This window comes from Gekko japonicus, unplaced genomic scaffold, assembly GCF_001447785.1.
Source record: "Gekko japonicus isolate JY-2015 unplaced genomic scaffold, Gekko_japonicus_V1.1 scaffold2024, whole genome shotgun sequence".
Lineage (NCBI taxonomy): Eukaryota > Metazoa > Chordata > Lepidosauria > Squamata > Gekkonidae > Gekko > Gekko japonicus.
The window spans coordinates 17,915-20,887 of NW_015163149.1; the positions used below are offsets into that span (position 1 = coordinate 17,915).

At 58.0% G+C, this 2,973-nt stretch overlaps 1 protein-coding gene across 1 annotated transcript in view; it reads left to right on the forward strand.

Annotated features, from left to right (window-relative positions):
* The first annotated feature begins 240 nt into the window (after nucleotides 1-240).
* Nucleotides 241-2,973, forward strand: part of EXOC3L2 (exocyst complex component 3-like 2) — a 24,816-nt gene continuing 22,083 nt past the window's right edge. The window contains exons 1-2 of the mRNA XM_015407017.1: nucleotides 241-363; nucleotides 2,145-2,262. Of these exons, the coding sequence (XP_015262503.1) occupies nucleotides 308-363; nucleotides 2,145-2,262 (174 nt within the window). The 5' untranslated portion in view covers nucleotides 241-307. The remainder of the gene's footprint in view (nucleotides 364-2,144; nucleotides 2,263-2,973) is intronic.

Here is a 2,973-nt window from a genome sequence, read left to right on the forward strand (position 1 = left end):
CAGGTGGCTGGAGGCCAAGGGGGGCACGGCGGAGGGATCCGGGGCCCGGCCCCGTGGCATGAAGAAGCAGTGGCTGGAAGCGGTCAAGCGGCTGGTCGGCCAGAGGCTCTGTCAGTGCGCGGAAGGCAGGTCTGGCCCCATTCCCGCCCTGATGGACCGGCTGGCCAAGTGCGCCTGGGAGGACTTGTGCACGGTGAGGTTCCACCTTCTGCATGCTTATCCAAAGGAGTACGAGGCCTTCAGCGTCTACCTCTGCGGCTACCACCAAGGGCTGGCGCAGCGCCTGGCCGAGGTGGTCCAGAAGACCATGACCGTCTCTGACCTGTACTTCGTCTTGGACTGGAATAGCAACATCTACCAAAGGTGAGTGGAGGAGAGAGCCAGTCTGGTGTCGTGGTTAAGTGCGCGGGCTCTAATCTGGGAGAACTGGGTTTGATTCCCCACTCCGCCTCCACTTGCAGCTGCTGGGTGACCTTGGGCAAGCTGTAGTTCTGTCAGAGCTGTTCTCTCAAGGGCAGTTCCTGTCAGAGCTCTCTCAGCCCCACCTACCTCGCAGGGTGTCTGTTGCGGGGAGGGGAAGGGAAAGGAGTTTGTCAGCCGCTCTGAGACTCTGAGTGAAGGGTGGGGTATAAATCCAATCTGCTCTCCCGCTGGGAAATTCTTCAGCCAGGAAAGTGGGGGCTGGTATTCTTTGCGTACTCTAATCTGGGAGAACCCGGTTTGATTCCCCCACTCCTCCACTTGCACCTGCTGGGTGACCTTGGGCAAGCCACAGTTCTGTCAGAGCTGTTCTCTCAAGGGCAGTTCCTGTCAGAGCTCTCTCAGCCCCACCTACCTCGCAGGGTGTCTGTTGCGGGGAGGGGAAGGGAAAGGAGTTTGTCAGCCGCTCTGAGACTCTGAGTGAAGGGTGGGGTATAAATCCAATCTTTTCTCTGCTTCAATCTCTTCTTTGGTCAATTCTGGCCCCGGTCACACGGGAGGATTCGATCTGCAAGGGGGACGGATCGGGGGCGCATCAAGCGGGCGCGATCACACCGCAACATCTGGGAAGCGGCGCGCACCCGTCCTCGATCCATCCCTTCGGCCCACAAACGCGCATCAAAAAGGTACTAGCAAAAGAGCAGTACCTACCGGATGATGCGCGGCAATGGAAGGCGTCTGGTCGGGGGAGCGCTGGTAGCCCGTTGCCGCCACCTCCCCATCCCAGGCATGTGCACAACCGCGCTACTGCCGGTTTGCTGCGCAACGTGTGATCGGCTGCCGGAGCACGGAGCCGCGGGGGCACGTCGAATCGTGCTCCTACAGTTCTTTTTGTTCCAGCTCTGATTTGCCTCCCTTCGGCAGCGGATCATCCCGCTCGTGTGACCGGGGCCTCTGATGCGTGCTGATAACTGGGATAGGGCGGGAGGGGACGTTTGGGTTTTGTGCCTCAGGAACTGTGAGGCCCCCTAAGAAACGGTGGGTGTGAAGCCGACTGAAGGGCACAGCCTGGCTTGGCTCTCCCCAGGGGTTGCTTGGGAGTGGGGATATTCTCCCTCTCACTCAGAGGTCCCTGAACTTTTTTTTGAGTCTGTGGGCACCTTTGGAATTTTGACACGGCGTGGTGGGTGCTGCCGCAAAATGGCTGCTGTGGGAGGTGGGGCCAGCCTCAAAATGGCTGCTGGGGGAGGGGGGGCCACACACAGAATGGCTGCCGCAGGGGCCACGCACAGAATGGCTGCTGCAGGGGGTGGGGCCACCCACAGAATGGCTGCTGCAGGAGGTGGGGCCACACACAAAATGGCTGCTGCAGGAGGCGGGGACACACACAAAATGGCTGCTGCAGGAGGTAGGGCCAGTCACAAAAGGGCTGCCGCAGCTTGCCTCCAGTTCCACAGTGGAGATCCGTGTGCTGTGGCGGCAGCTGCTCCCAAGGCAACGTTTTTGAAACTGTGCACAGCCAATCAAATCTCCAGTGGCCGAACAGAGGCCTTGCTGGGCAAAAGCCCCCCCTGTCCCAGCCCCACTTTCTCAAAACGCTTGGTGGGCAGGACGGCCAGCAGAGCCCGGGGAATGGTGAGATGTGGGAGGACGGGAGCCGGAAGGCCAAGGCGCCCGCGGGCACCGTGTTGGGGACCCCTGCTCTAACTCTCTCTTCCACACAGGGAGGTGCTGGGCCGAAGTGAGATTGCTCCTCTGGTCAACAAGGTCCGGGAGCTGGGCCCGCTGCTGTCCCCCGAGACCCGGCTCAGCCTGGAAGAGGACTGCATTGCGGCCGTCAAGGTAACGTCCAGGGCGGCAGCCGGAGGGTGCAACATCGGTGGCTCGCAGTAGGCAAGGAACAGGGACGAATGTCATCGTCAAAGCTCTGGATCTATCATGACCGAGAGGCAGGATTGCACCCCAGAAACAGAGACCGGTTGATGGGGTGAGGGGAGAGCACTCTGTGCATGCTCCCAGGTAGCCCCTGTTTGCATGCCCAGGAGCTAATGCTCCCTCCAAGCTGTGGAGTCTTGTGAGCAAAAGTTCTACTCTACTCTACGGACTCTCATCTGGGAGAGCCGGGTTGGATTCCCCACTCCTCCACTCGCAGCTGCTGGATGACCTTGGGCAAGCCATAGTTCTGATAAGAGCTGTTCTTGAAAAAGAGCCGTTTCTGCCAGAGCTCTCTCAGCCTCACCTACGTCACAGGATGTCTGTCGTGGGGAGGGGAAGGGAAAGGAGTTTGTGAGCCGCTCTGAGACACCTTTGGGTAGTGAAGGGCCATGAGGTATAAATCCAATTTCTTCTTCTTCTTCTTCTTCTTCTTCTTCTTCTTCTTCTTCTTCTTCTTCTTCTTCTTCTTCTTCTTCTTCTTCTTCTTCTTCTTCTTCTTCTTCTTCTTCTTCCTCTTCCTCTTCCTCTTCTTCTTCTTCTTCTTCTTCTTCTTCTTCTTCTTCTTCTTCTACTTCTTCTACTTCTACTTCTACTTCTTCTACTTCTACTTCTACTTCT